At 35.5% G+C, this 17,492-nt stretch overlaps 1 protein-coding gene across 3 annotated transcripts; it reads right to left on the minus strand.

Annotated features, from left to right (window-relative positions):
• Nucleotides 1-455: 455 nt before the first annotated feature.
• On the minus strand, nt 456-16,900 carry LOC106061777 (asparagine--tRNA ligase, cytoplasmic-like). 3 transcript variants are annotated; one of them, XM_056041053.1, is made up of 15 exons: nt 16,760-16,899; nt 16,643-16,656; nt 15,973-16,059; nt 12,043-12,121; nt 10,237-10,307; nt 9,225-9,311; nt 8,927-9,013; nt 8,716-8,772; nt 8,119-8,274; nt 7,147-7,268; nt 6,529-6,664; nt 6,227-6,340; nt 4,553-4,684; nt 4,000-4,131; nt 456-908 (listed from the first exon to the last, which is right to left on the minus strand). In XM_056041053.1, exons 1-15 carry the CDS (start codon nt 16,761-16,763, stop codon nt 777-779), a joined length of 1,410 nt encoding a protein of 469 aa, XP_055897028.1. In that variant the 5' UTR covers nt 16,764-16,899; the 3' UTR covers nt 456-776. The 3 variants fall into 3 exon arrangements, with proteins under 3 accessions (XP_055897028.1, XP_055897029.1, XP_055897030.1); XM_056041054.1 differs by lacking the exons at nt 16,643-16,656; nt 16,760-16,899 and adding an exon at nt 16,496-16,636; XM_056041055.1 differs by lacking the exons at nt 456-908; nt 4,000-4,131 and adding an exon at nt 4,312-4,371 and having other exon boundaries at nt 16,760-16,900.
• Between the last annotated feature and the right edge of the window lie 592 nt (nt 16,901-17,492).

The following is a 17,492-nucleotide window of genomic DNA, read 5'->3' on the forward strand; positions in this document are numbered from 1 at the left end:
ATAATTTATGGGCTTACAAATAAATATGAGATCCCGAGGTGGTGCTGTGCGCCACCAATCCCGGTCGACTAAATTTCTAATAAAATGAGGGGGAGGGGGGAATAATATATATATTTTGTTTTGTATAACTATGTTTGTTTCTCATTACGTTTCGATATTATTAAGAACTTTGCTTGAATACTCCTTATCTATGGCCAACTGGGGCAACCGCTGTAATTTTTAGTTATGGAATTGTGTGGATTATATAACTTCTCATATTTAGCCTTAGACTTTACTTTGTAAGCTGGAGAGTTACAAAAGAAACCTATAAGCATCAGGTGAAGAATCCTAAACAGTTCCTGTTGTTTTCTTTTAGGAGTACTCACGTGATAAAGGCTCAATTCTATTATAAAAATAAGTTTACAGATCACTAGTGAATAAGCTGACAGGATGATCACAATAATGATTACAAATGAGAAGTTTAAAAAAATATTTATTGTTTGTTTTTCATTGTCAATATTTCATTATTCATACATACATAAAATAAAAATATTACAGTCTGTTATACAACCTACTGAATCCGCTATCACTGCATAGTTGAGTCATTGTGATAGTAACTAATTACCTGTGTACATAAATGTCAGTCAGTACAAGTAGCTCAACGTTCTCTTGTACATTGACTCTCAAAAACTCCTTATCATTGCAAAGTTACATTCCACACAAAGTAATAATAGACTGCATTGTGTTATGATTTATGTCAGCTCCAAATGTTATTATCTAATTATTGAGCTCGTAGTTTAAGGTTTACATCTTCCAACAAATCTTGGGTATGCACAGACTTCTCGGATGTGGTATCTGTTAAGGATCCAGCACAAGAATCTCTCCAGTCCTAGGCCATAACCTCCATGGGGACAGGTGCCATATTTTCTCTGAGCAATTAGTAATAAAACAAATAATTGTCTACGTTTCGAGTGCATATAAGGAATGAATACATGATATGTGAGATAACAAATACTCTATTTCAATATGATCAATGGTGGCTCAATAACGATCAACATAAAACAACGTAAAAGTAAAGGAAAGTTTCCCCTTTCAGACCTTGCGATCTATGGGGCAGATGATATTAAGGTCATCTGTTTCTGTGGCCAACGGTTAACAAGCAGGGTGTAATGTTGCCAGCACAAGGACCAACCGCCTTTACTTTACCCAACTAAAGTCAGGTACCCATTAGACTCAGGGGCGCCCTAAAAATCCCAAAATTCAAAATCCTAGTCTTCACCGAAATTCGAACCCAGGACCCCAGGTTCGGAAGCCGAGAGCTTAATCACTCAGCCACCGCGCAAGTACAACAATGTATAATTATTGATACTGCATCTCTGAGAATGCAATGTAGCCAAAGAACGTATAGCACTAAATGGGCTGAAACAGTAGCTGTAGCAAAATTGTTTTTTTTTTAAATTATTTAAATTATTGAGGAGTTTCAATATAAATGTTTAATTAGTAGGCCTAATCTCTTTTTTGTTTAATGTTTTAATTAAGCGACCCACGTAAGTGGAAAAGCTTGTATTAGATGTATAAACTGTCCGGGTGTCACACTCTGATGATCTCAAAAACTAGAAGAGAAGAAAATTTCACCATACTTCATGGTTTGCTAAGTTTAGGGGCAAAATGTTTTGCTTTTAAAAATTAATTATGTAAGCGATTCAAAAACAATACATAAATGTAAGAGAGATTATGTTAACAGTATGCTAACAAAGAAAGATATTTTAGCATCATCTATATTGGAGGCGAGGTGGCTGAGGGGTAATTGCGCTTGGCTTACGAACCGGGGTCCGATGTTCGAATCATGGAGAAGATTGGGATTTTAAATTTCGGGATCTTCGGGCGCCTCCGAGTCCACCCAGCTCTAATGGATACCTTACATTAGTTGGGGAAAAGTAAAGGCAGTTGGTCGTTGTGCTGGCCACATGACACCCTCGTTAACCGTAGGCCACCAAAACAGATGACCTTTACATCATCTGCCCTATATACCACAAGGTCTCTGCCCTATAAACCGCAAGGTCTGAGAGGGGAAGCTATCATTTATATTGCTTTAACTGAACTATGACGAGAGTGTAGCCCTATGTGTGATCAGCCATTTCATGTGACACAGCGCATACACGCCAAGGAGAAAACAAAAAAACAAAGAATAAACACTGTAGATGAGCGGTTGAAAGTCGACGCTGTTGAGAAGGCCATTGAAGAAATATAAGACTCAAGCCCAAGGTGAACTGACTAAAAGACTCAAGCCCAAGGTGAACTGACTAAAAGAATCAAGCCCAAGGTGAACGGACTAAAAGAATCAAGCCCAAGGTGAACGGACTAAAAGACTCAAGCCCAAGGTGAACTGACTAAAAGAATCAAGCCCAAGGTGAACTGACTAAAAGACTCAAGCCCAAGGTGAACTGACTAAAAGACTCAAGCCCAAGGTGAACTGACTAAAAGACTCAAGCCCAAGGTGAACTGACTAAAATAATCAAGCCCAAGGTGAACTGACTAAAAGACTCAAGCCCAAGGTGAACTGACTAAAAGACTCAAGCCCAAGGTGAACTGACTAAGTCGCTGGAGACTGATGTGACGTCATTCGTACCCAATATCTTGTTGTAAATAAAGCCTCCAGTTTTGGATGGTTCCGTGTCCTGGTCCGTCTACAAGAGACAGTTTGACGCGGAGGTCAAAGTTTACAAAAGGAACAGGGATAAAGGGAAAGCACTAGGCTTGAGAGGAAAAGCTTATCTTCAACTCTGAAGAAACATCCGATCCGAAACATTTTACTTACAAACATTTTTTACAAAAGAGAATAAGAGTAGAACATAGGAAAGCAGGGACTAGTTGAGATGAAAGATAATGGAGATAAAGTACAATTTCTTTCCCTTGTTCAATACCAAACAAAATAATTATTACCAATAATTAATTAACAAATTGGTCATTTTTTTTTATTGATTCATTTTTTGTTAGGTTAAAGAAATAATTATGCAAAGTTTTAACTTGATCCGAGATTGGGTATGAGAGAAAAAGCGTGTACAGTATTGAACCAGATAGAAAGACAAGACATAGTGAGTTGATAGAAGCTTTGTAAATATACGTTAACACTGCTTTCACTCAAACGTAGCAGGTTTACATCAGATACACACACATTCTAGTCACATATACACACATTCTAGTCACTGATTTGATCTCGAGGGAACACAGGAGTTTTTGTGTCTGTTTGTTTTTGTAAACGGTATCTTGTATCCTCTTTGTATCTTCTTTGTGATTGTAAAATCTCAAAATCCTGGCCCAGAAGGCGTTTTCTTTTCTTTTGTTTTTATCCTAGTTACGAATGTTTCTCTCGTACAGTTATCCGAATGGAATTTGTTTGCTACCAATGATATTGCTAGCAGCATTTATAATTTTCTGCAGGTTATTTTTATTTGTAATGTTTAGAATGCCCTACCAGGCAGTGATATTGAATCTTTACAAACTAACATCTAGAACTAACAGTACATAAAAGCAACTCTTCAGATTGGTACTTGTTACCAGAGCGCTCAGTTTCGTCATTACAAAAATGTTTCCCAAATGAATTCGGGCAAATAACTTTCCTTAATAAATTATTCAACCGAGCGAGGCTCGGGCACCTGGTACTTGAAGCCTAAAATACAGCAGATGATAAAACATGACAAAGCTTTTTCGTTAACAGTAGGGGAGGACATTTGCTTAAAAATCGTAATCTTTTTTACCCTTTCTTTTTTGGTGATATCATCAGTATTATATATTTTTTTAAAGTTAGCTATTTACAGTTCTTTACTTTAGGAAATGCCAAAAAAGAAACAATTTTTTTTTTATGTAATTAAAATACTAAGGAATTAATCATTTGACCTTCAGTGAAACATTAAATTTATTACTTATAAAATTGAGGAGCACTTACTACTAGTAATTCAAAACATATTCCATTACAATTTAGATAAATCATGATAAATGTATTAATTAGCACACATTTACCTGATCAATGTACCAGTAATATGGTTTCGTGTCAATGCCTTCTCTTTTAAAGCCTTCTTCCAGTTCATCCTGTTGCCAAATTCTCATAGAGCCTCCAACTATCTCACCCACATTGGGCATTAGAAGATCAGTCTAAAATACATTGGGCATTAGAAGATCAGTCTAAAATACATTGGGCATTAGAAAATCAGTCTAAAATACATTGGGCATTAGAAGATCAGTCTAAAATATATTGGGCATTAGAAGATCAGTCTAAAATACATTGGGCATTAGAAGATCAGTCTAAAATACATTGGGCATTAGAAGATCAGTCTAAAATACATTGGGCATTAGAAGATCAGTCTAAAATACATTGGGCATTAGAAGATCAGTCTAAAGGTGATGGAAATTTGAACACTTTAAGAGTTGGTGTAACTTTAGGCCTGAGTAACAGAAGTAAAGCTGAAATTTTTTTGTAAATAAAGTAAATGACGATTAAAGGAAGAACCCGAAAGACTTCAACTCGGCACTTAATTCAATACAACTTTAAGACGATCAATGAAAGTTAACTTACGGACTCAGTCAATCTAGTGTTCTCATGACATCGCTGCATGTAAAACGACTTCAGAGTTGCAGGGAATCGACAAAGAAAGATTGGCTCATTAATTGTGTCCGTCATTTTACGTTCTGGGGCTTCTGGGATATCCTAAACCAATAAAAACACATTTCAAGCTAGATGAAATATTTTTTTAGAGTATCTAAGAGTATTTCTAAATAATAATTAGTCTGTGGCATTTTATGTTTTGAATGGTCATCTTTTTCAATCTTTGATACACAACTGTAGCGTTTTCAACTTTCTTTCCTATTCTTGTGTGTACATCAGCTGCAATCCATGAGCCTTCCTCATTGCTCACTCTCCTTGGGGATCTATTCAGTTCCTCTTTTCCCCAGCTGTCAGTGTCGATTTTGAAAAGCTTTATGTATACATCAGTCTACCTTATAAGCTCTCCTGCCTTCAGTTAGATCACCATACAGAATGTCTTGTGGGAGTCGACCTACTAGCATTCTTTGAACATGTCCAAGCCAGCCAAGGCGTCTGCTGTTGGTAACAGCGTGTCCTAGCACACTGCTATTTGTAGTACTTTTTATTTAGTTATTTTATCTTGCCACCTTATATATAAATATTAAGAATCCGTCTAAAGGATTTGAAGGTGGATGATATTCAACTTTTTTTCCTGCCAAGAGTATGTGTTAGTGTGTGTTTATGGGGATGGTGAGAAGAATTAAGCTATTATTTGAATGATGCAAGATAAGTGAGCTGTATTAAGCTGTCCTGGTTAGGCCAAACGACCCAAGAATGCCAGAGCGAAAAGACTTGTTTTGTGGGGAATTAGATTTTAAAAAATACTATTTTATATTATTACTAAAGTCTACTAGATTTATTTCATGTCATCTCATGTTCAATTCGTACATATTGTAATAAAAGTTTTATATAGTATTGTTCACAATGAAGTTATACAAGTTATTTCAAGTTGTAGAAGTTACACTATAATACACCTGCATCCATCAGCAGTTTGGTGCTACAAGTCAACCACCGTCAACAACAGTTGTAATTAGTATTAAAATAACATGGTAGATTTCTTTAAGAAAACTAAGAATAGCAACACTGGCGTAGTTAGGGTAGGGGATGGGGGAATTTGAAAACAACCCCAGACCCCCACTTGAGGGGAGGCCAAATAAGTGTTTGAAATTGTTTTTTTATATTAAATATTATGAAAAATGCAGGGGCCCCCAAAGAGATCAGGCACACGGTCCCCCAAAAGGATGGCAAATTCCTAGCTACGCCAGTGAATATCAATCATCTACTTGTAATGTATGTACTTATTAGAATGACATTACTTTATCTTAGAAGAACAGAAAGCAAAGGCAGAGGAACTAAATACATCAACAACAAAAATACAACTGGTAAAAATGTGCAATAGTTTATAGCAAGTATCAAACAAGTCAGTTTAATAAAAAAAAAAACTAAAGTCCAAACTATAATGACCATGGTCTATGGCTCAGCACGGATATAAATATCTAAGCAAACGTATACTATTTAAACCTTGACGTAACTGTAAGTTTGATTACTTTAAATCACCAACCATAGTCACTGCTGTTAGAGATTCGAGAAGACCTAAGAACTACTTAATGTGAGGCACACGTTTTAGTATAAACTATAAACTAATTGATGGTTGCCAAAACTTACATCTCCAAATTGATATGGCGTACCATCCTCTTTATAGATTTCATGTTCTTCCAGCCATTCTATGGCATCAGTGTAGTTCATTCTTTTAAAAGGTCTTTTTGGTGGTTTGAAGTCCTGGGGGGAAATAAACGATGTTCTTTCATAGCTCTGTTATATTTCAATCCAATTTTTTCAAGTTTAAATAACAATGCAACAATTATATTTTTTTAAATCATACTTATACATTTAATCGCTTGAGTATTATGTGGATCTAGATGTCCCTTAGATGTTAGAATTAGAAATGAGATATACAGGCTACTTACTGGGTTAAGTTCAAAGACAACCTTTCCCCAAGGAGACTTCAATATCCTGTCAACTGTGTCACAAACAAGGTCTTCAATTTTGTCAAGAAGTTCCTCATATGAGATGAAAGGGCATTCAGCTTCAATGTGAGTGTATCTGCAAAGTATTGGAGACAAAAAGTTTGCTATAGAATGAGCTAACACAATGAAAGAGAGAAGGCATTGAAAAGATATCAAAACTATAACAACACAATATAAGTAATATTACAAAGAAACAAAAACAGTTCTATAATAAAATAGAAACTAGCAACACTTTGATCCCAAGACTCACACGATTTATTAACGAGGCTGGATTACACATTTCTAAGTAGATAGCTATAATTAATTGAAGGCTGAAACGTACTAGATTCGCATAGTGTCAAGAAAAGTACAAAGGATTTGGGACACACTAGCTGATAGTTTGGCTTTAATTTTGATATGTTTTATAAGTGTTATATGCTCTTTCAGAAACGAAGATTATAACATTCAAGCCCAGCCCAAGTCCCCTACAGCGCAGCATAGGTATAAGGGGGAATTGTTTGCAGCATAGACAAAGATCTACATTTTACAACATCTAGAAGCTTTTGAGAAATGACAAACTCTGCTAAGTGGCGTCGTGTCTTGGACAGCTCGGCTCTATAAGACTGGGCCATACTGAAAACATCTCCCATTGAAGGGATCACAGTTTCTAAATACAACTGGGAACTCTGGGTCAGGAATGCCTGAAAAACAAGTAGTATTCATTTATATTACTTCAATGTAAACTTTGTATTAATGTTTTAAAAAGTTGCTTATCAGTTTTTAAAAATAGTTAAATTCATTCTGCAGAAGAATGGGAGGTGTTCAGGGCCGGCTTTAGGCATTTAAACCGATTGCTCTAAATTGGGCCACGCGCCTAGCAGGGACTCCAAAATTTACATTAAGCTTTATCACTATCAGTCATGGTTCTTGTCACAGGCTTTTAAAGATGTAGGACTTAGGGGGTTGATATACTGAGTGTATCGTACGACTGGCATAACTTTAATCAACCCACTGTCGCCTATTGAGTTTGAGTTGCTTCCTATGCATGATGTATACAAAATGTTGATATAATGATCTCATTAATAGTAATAGTTGTTATTGTAAAAAAAAAATTGGAAGAGGGACCTTGCAAACATCCATTAAATTGGTCCCCGCTATTTGTAAGGCCGGCGCTGGGTTATGTGCTCAATGGAAAGAATATGCTGACTTAATTTCACTTAATTAACTTATCTTCACAGTTCCATTGTGCTTTAAAATGCAATTTATATTTTTGGAAACACAGCAAGATCATCATGACTTACTATTTAAATCTTTTGTATAGTTCACTTCTGTCAGATGTCGAAATTTAAGTCAGTTTTATTAACGACTTTATATTCTCATCAATACAATTTTAGCACCAAAAAATTGCCTAATGCAACTATGTAGAATTTGAATTCATTATTTTAACAAACGGAATAGTATTTAAATATATTCAGTATCACCGTTGTTTTTACTTTCAACTCTGTACATAAGAAACGAATTATTGATTACAAACAAAAACAATTCACTGACCTCTTCACCAAAGTAATTCATTTTGAATAGTGTCGATCCTCCTTCGACTTGTGTCTGTACTAATGTTGGTGGTGTCAGCTCAAAGTAGCCACGATCAAAGAAATGTTCTCGGAAACATTGAGTAATGATTGATCTCATCTTTAGCACTTTGGAAGTCTAGGAACAAATAGGGACGATTCATTCAAGAACTGAATTACCTTAAAATTGACTAAGTGAAACAGGCAATATTAACAGGTGAGATTATCATTTTCTCCCTAATTTGTGCGTACATTACATTAATACTATTAAAAAATTAACCAAACGATTTGTTGGCTTGCAGTCAACGTTAGCCTTGCTAAAGTAATAGAGAATTTTACATAACATTAGATTTTTTTTTTATATATTTAAAGGCTAATGATGACCACATTCTACTTTGCTACGAAGCTTGTGCTGACTTTGTTGTATATGTTCTCTGACTGAGCCTCTAGTACGCAAAGAGAAACTATATTAGTATTAACAATTAGTTAAACAAAGTGAGACCAATGACTACTTTCGATCTGTAAGCACTCAGCTCAATATCTTCTCGTGTTCACTGCAAGCGTTAAAAGTACATCTTACATTCTCTCCCCTGATCACCATGTGTCTGTTGTCCATCTGTACATCTGCATGTGCCTCCTGAAATAACACAGAATTATAGAGGATCATACAATGTCAGTGTGACTCAGGTGTATCCGATATAGCTGAAGTTGTTTGTCTAGGTTTCGGTTTATAACTACAAAGACTTAAAAATTAAATTCCCACTGAAGAGTTGTTGAATGTATATATTCACCTCATTCAGGATAGTGTCTATGCCACCTGCAGGCGATGTGCCGATCAACTCCCAGAAATCAACACGCAGTTCATGACCGTCAACTGCCTGATACATTGGAATATAAATATTAGAACTCATTATGTGCATAATTACATTATTTACATAAAATATAACATTAGATATGCTTGTTTTTTGTTTTCTAAGTTTGGCTATAATAAGACTGTGAGTGCATTCTGACAATCATAGAAGGCTAATCTGTTATCAAGACAATTCACAGCTTTTTGTTTTCCATGTTAAATGTTTCTTTGTCACTTACCGTTTTCCCAGTTGGCACCTCATGGATGGTACCATACACAGCTACAGAAGACTCTGTTGATAATGTTAAAGCCTCGTAAGTATGACACTGTTTAGGAAAACAATAAAGTTATTGTTTAAACATTGTGCAAGTTAAATTATATGACCAAGCTTTGATATTTAACTTCAAACGTTAAATGTAAGTAGACTGATTTGAATGAGATGAATGAGATCAATTCTAAACCAATGCATTTATCAACATTTGTACAATGTTCTAATTTTAAATCTTGCGATCCATGGAACAGAAAATTAATCTTAACTGTTTCTATGACAAGTGTCATGTTATAAGCAGAACAAACAACCGCCGTCCTTTCTGAAACTCATTCTGGCATCCAATAGCGATGGATGGATTCGATATTCCTTAAAGATCAGAATTTTTTTTCTTGTTTTTCTTGTGTTCCACCAGCCCCTCCCCCCACAAAAAAATTGACACCTCCCCCTTCCACTTTTCCCCCAAACCAAATGTTCAAGCCACACAGAATGTTTGTAGTCGACAACAAAGCAGGTGGGACAGATATGATTTTGAATGAGGTGAATATATACACTTCGACATGTTTTTTCTCACATTAAACTGTATACCAGTCAACTACAACTGCATAACTAAACATTGAACCTAAAGTAATATAAACATCGGCACCACTTGGAGTTGTTTTTTTAAGAAAGGTCGAAACTTATGTCAAGTTAACTCTTTCTCTCGTAATCGACGATACCATCGTTGATTTGACCTCGTTAAATTAAATTAATTCTTCATTTTATAAGCTTGACTTTGAGTTACATAAAAAAGAGCATGCATTTCCGTTTAATCCTATACCAAATACATCATTTTCTGATAACAAACAACAAAGATATTAAAGCTTAATCATAACAGGGGAGTGAAATAGTAATGAGCGAAATGAAGAATTCCTTCGCAACGTGGAAAAATAATTACTGAGAGAAAGAGTTAAAATTGTTCCACATTAAATTAAAGTTATTACCAATTGATCTGTAAATACAGCTTGTAGAAAGCCAGTGCCATCTCTCAACACTACAAACATGAGATTTTTACCTAAAATACAAACAAAAATAACATCATATAATTGTCACAAGGTTATTCATCCATTATTTAGCAAATATTTCAATGCTTATTAATATCAACAACAAGAACAGAAAATGTTCTCTATTGGTACCATCAGTAGGCCTAATTTATCAAAGCACATAACTGAAGCCTGTATTGAATGAAATAGAGTTGCAGTAAGTAAACAAAAAGAAGTCACATTAAAAAAAAGGTTTCAACATTTAATTTCTCTTTGATGAAGCCGGTGGCGTTTTGCCAACCCTATTACATATCTCTCAATACCCAATACATGATAGAGGATAAAAAAAAAGAAACCTTTTACCCCGCCCCAATACCGCACCCCCGAAAAAAATCCTGGTTACGTCTACGTAGGCCTATTAATCTACTTAAAATGTAAAAATAGTATGAATGGAGCTATCAAAATAGCTAATCGACTTAAATCCATTTTTTGAAATAAAAACATTTGCTTGTAGGCCTACATATAGATCTATTTTTATTAAAATTTGAAATGAATAGACTTAATTTTGTATGTTTATTTTCAAAGTATAGAACAGATCTTGAGTTAGACATAGATCTAGATCTACACAAATCTAGAGTTAAATATTGGCTTGGAAAGAGCTCATTCTGCGCGTGCGTGAAGGGTTCGCTCTGTGCATGCGTGACCTTTTTTATAAGATGTACGCGATTAATGAATGAAACCATTAGAATATATCTCAACATGGCTTCGCAGCTTTAGCGAACGAATGTATGAAAAATGATTTAGAAAAACAAATTTGAATGTTAATTTGATTAAAATATGAAGTGAATGGACTATAATTAGTATGTTCATGTGTTAAAGTATAAAACTATCTGCGAAGAGAAAGTTGAATTAGATTTTTAGACCTAGGAATAGAAAGATGTGTAACATTACGGTATTGTCTAATGAAAGAATGTACGTCAGGAATTCTAAATTCGCAGATATAAGAACGAATTTATGTAAATGTAATATATATATATATATATATATACACAGTACTTTTTTTGTAAAGAAATAGGTGCCGGTACTAAGTGATTGATTGCCTAACTTTTAACTACTAATAAATTAATATTATACGTTAAAATAAAAGAAAAGTAATATTTTTTCCCCACATTCAAAAAGATGCCGGTACGCCGTACCGGTGCGTACCGTCACAAAAAAGCCCTGTATATATGCATAGTGTCACTAATTCATTCTAGCTGTCCAGCTAATGACTTGGACACAAAGCAATGGACAAAAGGTTTATGAACGTCTATCTATTTATTCAACTCTGTACTGAATACAGAAAAACATTGGAGTCGAGTGCGGGAATTTCCACTGAGGTTTACTGATGCGTGTTCAAAATAAACCAAAGTTAAATAATATTAAGATTATGGTATTTTGAACAATTATAACGGTAAGCCAGTGTTTTCACTATGTCGCCAATCAGCTAGGTTTTTTTTTTTTTCCGAAAGATATACATAATTTTAAAATATCTTTAAAATATCTTAGAAAATTGTTAGTTATTTTCAAAATCCGTATTCACACACCAATTATTCAACAATCCAGTATCCATCAACCCAGTATCCACAAATCCAGTATCCACAAATCCAGAATCCACCAACCCAGTATCCACCAACCAACGGAAATTTAGCAAGCTAATAAGAGAAATTGTATAAGATGAACTAAGGGCTGATCCAAAATGTAGAATGAAGTTTACAGTTATCTTACCTTGACGTCGAAGTCTATGAACCCAACCAAATATCTTGACACGCTGACTATGTGTTTGGACTGCATCCTTAATTTTGATCTAAAACAATGATTAAACTTTAATAAAGAGTAATTGGTTCAGTTATTTAAAAAAACAATTCATATGACCTAAGAATCTTTACACAACACGTGACTTGAGTTTAACGAGAGGGGTTTGGTCTGCGGACCTTCTTGGTGACAGTTCATTTACATACTTCATGGGCAAGCAGCCAACAAAACTAAATAGTTCTAATAGTTAAAAACGTTTAGGGTTCACTTTGATCTAGAAAAAAAAAGAAAAAACTAAGGTGTATAGTACCAAAGGATTAAACTTCATAACACTTCGCGGAGTAGCTTGTTTAACAAAACGTCACGTGGTTTTGGTGTCATGCATTAATGGATTTCAGTGTACGCTATAATGTATTCTGTCAGGGGCGGACTGGGTATCAAAATCGGCCCGGGCATTACCATATAAACCGGCCCACAAATGGCATGTCATATATTTTCGGTTGGGGGGGGGGGATTTTTACCTATATATATATATATTAGTGTGTGTATATGTAATTAATCTTCATTACATTCTTATCTTTCATTCTTTTAAACGTTTTTTCTACCCTAGAATACTCTCTTCCTATAATTAGTGAAAGGCAGTATACACAGCCAAGGGACAGCTTGGGAGTCTGGGGGAGTGCTGTAAGCGAAGCCCCGGATCCAAGCATTATTTCCGTTATTTTAAGCTTTAAAGAAATGCATATTCTGAGGTATCTACAGTGCAATTAGCCTGCTACTCTTCTAAAAAAAAATCAAAAACTAAATATTCTATTCACTGGAGTCCAGCGACTGGTAGAAAATGGTAAAATGCTTTAGTTTTGTATTGGAGGGGGGGGGGAGGGAAACCACAAAACCCCTATTGGCTACGCTCATGAAATTTGGTGACTGTAGTTTGTCATAGGTGTAAGCCTAATTCTATTCAAAATATATAAAGTTTGATAACGCATCGAAAATTGGATGTATGCTTTCGTAGGCTTACATGATGTATTCTATTTATATATGTATGTAGTCTGAAAACTATAAACACTACAATAGCAGCCTTAATGAGTTTCAAACTTTTTGGTATTACTTATAGATTACAGACGTTTCTTCAAAAAAATAAAATAGCTAGGTCCTTCACATTTCACGTGTCAATCTAGTCATGCATGTTGATCTGAGACTTTAAATATGTTAAATCATTGGTTTTCCTGGCTGACTCAGGCAACCCATTCCTTTAAAGTGCTATCACCACAAATACAAAACTAGGGGTCTATAGAGGCGTCATCCTCCCTACATTGCTCTATGCCTCAGAAACATGGATAGTGTACAGTTGACGTGCAAAGAAACTGAATTACTTCCACATGACATGTCTGTGAAAAATACTGAATGTCAAATGGCAAGACAAAATACCAGATACTGAAGTCCTTCAAAGAGCGGGTCTGCAAAGCATCCACACAATCCTGATGCAGTCCCAGCTGCGATGGGCAGGACATGTATGCAGAATGGAAGACCACCGCATCCCTAAACGACTCTTGTATGGCCAACTAAGCGAAGGAAAGCGCTCGGTTGTCAAAGAAAGCGCTTCAGGGACACCCTCAAAATTTCTCTGAATGCGTTCAGCATAGACCCAGCCACCTGGGAGACAGAGGCACATGACAGAGCATCATGTCGTCGCGATGTGAAAACCGGCGCACAGGTTGCTGAGGAAAAGAGAACAATGCTGGCAGAAGAAAAATTCCAGAGAAGAAAAGCAAGGCCAATGACACTAGCTTCAGCTGAAATAACCTGCCTAGTGTGCGGCCGAACATTCCAGGCTCACATAGGTCTCACCAGCCACACGAGGAGACATAAAACCCCAGTACAAAGCCCTCAGCCCCATGGATGACAAAGTGGTCATAATCGAACTACAATGGAGAGAGAGATAAAGTGTGTGTGAGAGAGAGAGAGAGATCTATATATATTCCTTTAAAAGATAAAAGAAAGCAGAATGGTTAGAGAGGTACTTCTAAATGTGAAAAGCTCTTGCTTCGTCCTAGTACATTCTCAAAAACGCGATTTGTATATGAATATATTTTTTAAAAACTACGTACAGAATTACTCTACGAGCCTTGCGTGTAGCGAAGTCATACAGTATATCATAATAATTCTGTTTTCTACATAGATCACGCTCAATAGCAAGAATTACCGAATGTTTCAATCTATCTTTGAAAATTGTTGACCTCAAGTAATTCTTCATTAGTTTGAGGCGCGAGTAGCTTCTTTCACCAGATTACACAATTACGGCTGATGCATAATGCCGCGCGTAAGATTGACGTTTTCCATATTGAATGACACCACAAAATGACAATTTGTGTATATATTTCCGTATATTTTAAGGACTTTTTCGTATATTTTGCGATTTCGGGAGATTTCCAGGAGCTCGACAGGAGGGCGCTGGAAATCTGTTTTGTTATAAAATTGTTTAATTTAATAAAGATATATACACCTTGAATTAGAGCGGGTCCTATGAAAGTGCGGGCCCCACTGCGGTCGCATAGGTTGCAGTGGCCTTAGGCCGGCCCTGCAAAATAGCGGCGTATGCTACGCCGTCGGTCGACTAGTATTATTTAAAATATAAATGATTCTAAATATCCTTTCATTAAATATCGGATGGGACAGCGCTATATAAATTCTTTTTACCCTTATTGAGTTATGAATAAGTTGGGTGTTTTGCAATTTCGAGGTTGTGTGTATGTGTTTAAGTTAACTTCTATTAAGTTTTGTTAACGAGCTAATTGTCTCCCCTTTTGCCGCGTTATATCAATGTTTTCTAACTTATCCTCTCCCATCCCTCTTTTTGTTAACTTTCAATGAAACCACCAAAAGACGGGTGAGGGAAGGAGCAAAACAAAAATAGGAGTGCCATCAAAGGCCCATGCCGACCAGCAAAATGATCAGGCCAAACACAGTCTCGAAGACATCAAAGTAGTGTTGAAGGCCATGCCGCTCGTGCATAGCAGAAAGTACGATCTAACGTTTTTACAAATTATAATATGTACAGTAGATAGTGTAATCTTTAAAAAAAACGACAACTTTGTGTCTTGATGCTGTCACTTTTTTTAAAAAGGTGTCTGCATTGAATTTTTTTTTCCTTTGGTCGCGACCAGACCGGCCCATTTGGTACCGGCCCACCGGGCATTTGCCCGTTTGCCCATATAGCCAGTCCGCCCCTGTATTATGTTATTGGATTTAACCGAGACCAATCGTCATAGAAGGCCTGAACACTGACCTGCAACGTCACAACATGTGGACAATTTACATTGGATTTGTTTTTTATTTAGACCGCGTTTAAAAGAAAGTGGAAATGACGTAATGCATGTACAAAATAAAAAACTTAAGGAAAAGGCATAGACATATATATATATATATATATATATATATATATATTTGTCTATGGGGAAAAGAAAAAAAATGCTTTAAAAATACGACTGCTGCCTTTTGGGGAAATACCGAAAATAAAATTTAAAAAAATGTAATAGAAAACGTGTGGATTTTCGCGAAAAGCGTCCACAAGTTTAGAATCTGTCAAATACCGTTCTTAGTGAGAGTCTAGGAGGTAAAAGGAATCTGTGTACGAAATTTCATGCAGTTAGGTGCGATAGTTTAACTGGTTTCGTGATCGATGAGTCCGTATTTGGTCAATATATAGTAGATTCATTTATGTCAGCACGGTAAACTAGAACCTGTTGAGATTATTTTATTTCACAATGTTTCAGTCTATAGTAAAGATCCCAGATTGCAAAAGAATTAAGCTTATTATTGCAATTTTTAAGTATGTTTTCTTATATCTAATGGATTTTTAAACTGGATAAAATTATTATGAGATTCAAAAAAAAAAATTACCTTTTTAGGAGAAGGAAGTTCTGGGTTGTTTGTAATTTTTATAATTTTGGCTTCTTCCAGTTTCTTCTCTCTCCTTTCACTGTCAATCTGTTGTCATGATAATTATAAATCTTATCTTATATAATACAAACGTTAGTAGTGCATATTAGCCAATGACCTAAATTCTGCCAAGTCACTGGTTTTCCTGGCTAGCTCAGGCAACCCATTCCATGCTCTAATAGAGCTAGGGAAGAAGGAGCATTTGTACAAATTTGTCCTAGCATATGGAACGAGGAATGTGCCTTTATCTTTGTTTCGTTCTGAGTATTTTATTAAATTTTGTTTTTGTATTCGAAGATTTTGGTTCAGTGTTTTATGTATAATTGCTTCTTTACTTTTAAGTCTTCTATATAAATATAGAAATAGACTCAGTAAATGGATTCTAAGAAAAACCTACTGATATCTTATATGATATATAGTCATTTCTTTAAAAATATACTGTTTGTAAAATGTGGTTTAAAAAAGAACAACTTTAAAAACATACAAACAAAAACTGTCTTAGATTTGTTATTAAAAGTTCCTCTAGTTCATGACCATGGCGTCTTTAAACAAATCATTTTCTTTCCATTTTATTTCTGTTGACTTTAACGTTTGCAACTTGAAAAGAATGAACGCATCTCTGTCTACTTACCAGGCGTGTGTCCGCTGAAAAGGAATAGAAAACAAGTGTTTACAAATGCTTAGCTGGCCTTACACTAAGCAAAAAAAAAAATCTAACGAATAAGTTATAACACAGAGAATTACTTACCCATGTTCGAAAGCTTACAGACTGGTTCGATTAATAAGGTATGCGTAACATTTAGATCAATAATAATCCTATTCTAAGGGAGATTACTTATACTGCTGATTACGTCAGCGCTTCTTTCGTGGAAAATATATTTCTAGAATTTGTATCGAAATCAGCACAAGTCGTTAAAAACTATGGAGTAATGTTTCAAAATAAATATTTCCATGGCAAGTAATCTAATTGAAATGTTCATTCTTTTATTGAATAAGTTTAGATATCATGGGCCTACTTTTTTTGGCAAGGAGCCACGGTAAATTATTCAAAAGTCACTGTAACCTGCTACGGTGCATTTTCGTATACGGTATAATCGTAAGTGTAGAGGAAAAGAAAACAGTCAACTGTTCGAGGGTTTCGTGTAACTTTTGTGTTTTTATCTCTCTTTTAATCTTTCTCTTTCTCTCTTTTACAAAATTGTAGTGTAATTCTTCTCTTTTTATGTGTCTGTCTCACTCTGTCCCTCTATCTTCACCTTTCACCTATCGCTTAGTCTGTTAAGACATCTTTCTCCATTCTTCTTTGTCTTTAGCCTAGACTAGAATTTCTTTCAATGGCCGGCCCGTCAATTACTTTCTCTGACTGACTCTCTTTTTGTTTCCCTGGTACTGTTCCTAGCAGGAAGGTCTTTGAGGGTCATGAGGACCTCGAGCTATAGCCATACATTTTAAGTTTGCACTTCATTAGTTCTTACAGATGT

Source organism: Biomphalaria glabrata, chromosome 9 (assembly GCF_947242115.1).
Source record: "Biomphalaria glabrata chromosome 9, xgBioGlab47.1, whole genome shotgun sequence".
Lineage (NCBI taxonomy): Eukaryota > Metazoa > Mollusca > Gastropoda > Planorbidae > Biomphalaria > Biomphalaria glabrata.